General features: G+C 39.6%; 1 protein-coding gene across 1 annotated transcript in view; it reads left to right on the plus strand.

The window, feature by feature from the left end:
• The first annotated feature begins 80 nt into the window (after positions 1 to 80).
• pou2f3 (POU class 2 homeobox 3) overlaps positions 81 to 1,897 on the plus strand; it is a 21,820-nt gene continuing 20,003 nt past the window's right edge. Inside the window, exons 1-2 of the mRNA XM_032534685.1 lie at positions 81 to 271; positions 505 to 561. Of these exons, the coding sequence (XP_032390576.1) occupies positions 513 to 561 (49 nt within the window). The 5' untranslated portion in view covers positions 81 to 271; positions 505 to 512. The remainder of the gene's footprint in view (positions 272 to 504; positions 562 to 1,897) is intronic.

The following is a 1,897-nucleotide window of genomic DNA, read 5'->3' on the forward strand; positions in this document are numbered from 1 at the left end:
ACACACACACACACACTGTAATTTGCAGTAACCCCATTGTTGTTTTATGCAAACAGTCTGAGGCTGGATAGGACAAACGGAGGCAAATATGCAAATCAGCCTATCAGGCAGTGCAGGGTTGCACTGCAGAGGTGAACGTTTCTCCACTTAGGAAAATGCTGATGAACAGCCAAAACATTTTATCCCAAAACTTCATTCCCAATGCTTCATTTTGAATAATCAGGGAGGAGAGACGGCAGCTGGAGTTGCACAAATTATTTGTCTGTCTCAGGTGAGTCGCTCCACCTTTACAGGCTCATTAATGACTTTTTTAGTACCTTCATTATTTCATGAGTTTTAATAAGAGTTTAGATCTGCCTTGCTTATGAATATTACAACTAGGAGTGCGTGTGGTGTGGAGGGGAGGGGAGGCATTAGAATAAACTCATAATTATCCTGTGAGTGCTTCGTTGTCCTGCTGAAGTTACAATCCTGTAGGAAAATCAGTGATATTTATCATTACAGATATTAAGATGAGCGCAGACACGTTGGAGCAGTCGGAGGCTCCAACCGAACAGGCAGGTAAGGGTATTCCACCTTTCCTCATCACGGCTGCACGTAAATGCAGCTGAATCATCTCAACACACACACACGTTCAACAGATGTGACTCAGGGGAAAGTGTGCTGTTGTTGTGACGCTGCACTTTCACAGAAAGTTTGTGTATTGTATTTACATTTGATTTGATTTGTTACTTTAACGGGGTTGACAGCTTCACCGTGAAGAGTTCATCGTAGGAACCTTACTTGTGTTTGCTTTATCTTAAGTGTTGACATCTAGAAAAATCATGTAATAGTACTGTTGGAATTGTCTGAAACTCAAATCTCCTGCATTTTATAGTCTAAATTTTACTTTTTGGCTTTAGATTTCTATTGCTCTTTAATGGTCTTTGGTGCTGCTATTCTATCAGGTTTTAGAAACCTTTGTTACTGTATCATTTAAATGCACCATCCCCGGTGATGGAAGAAGTATTAAGATTTGTTGTTTAGGTAGAATTACTAAGACCACAATTTAAAATAGTTGTTAAAAGTAAAGGTCCTGCATTTAAAGTATGTGAGTATAATCAACAACAAGAAAGAAAGTAGAAGTACTCTTTAGTTGTTGAATTATTGTAAGCTATGTTATAATAGTTTATGTTATGGGTGCAGTACATAACATGTAAGGCTTTTTTCATACTGTTGGGTAGTTTGATTGATTGTGAAACAATGCATTGGTTTTCATATGGGCTACTTATCAGTTTTTTAAATCTTCATCTGCAAAGTAACGTAAAGTCATCAAACAACTTTAGTGTGTAAAAAATACAACATTTCCCTCTGAGATGTAGTGGAGTAGAACAAAGCAACAACACTCAGACAGTACCTCAGAATTGTGCTTGAGTACAGGATTTGAGTAAATGTACTCGCAGCTCCATCCGTCAAAGAGCGCATTTTTAGCTCATACTGGTCAATGAGATGTCTGATATGGTGTAGGGAGCTGTGTGTGTGTGTGTCTGTGTGTGTGTGCGTGTGTGTGCGTGTGTGGATATTGTGGCAGTTGGTTCGTGTACCAGGATGCACCTGAGGCTGTTTGCTGATGCATGCAGGCTGCCTGGGGGGGCCGAGGACGCCAATCAGCCACAAAACAAAACCAGGAACGAGCAACAGAAAAAAGTGGAACTTTTCATTTAGACAATGGCTGCGTGGGAGAAGTAAAACAGCTCCGTTTCATGGAAATGCGACAAGTCTGTGTTGTCAATATATGATCAACACAGCCCTTTTTGTAAAGACGTGCCACAGCTGCTCTTTGATTCTAAAGAAATCTTAATGCAGCTCTCATCATCAGTCATAAGGAATATACATATACACATATATATATATATAT

The sequence above is a fragment of the Etheostoma spectabile genome, chromosome 13 (assembly GCF_008692095.1).
Source record: "Etheostoma spectabile isolate EspeVRDwgs_2016 chromosome 13, UIUC_Espe_1.0, whole genome shotgun sequence".
Taxonomy (NCBI): domain Eukaryota; kingdom Metazoa; phylum Chordata; class Actinopteri; order Perciformes; family Percidae; genus Etheostoma; species Etheostoma spectabile.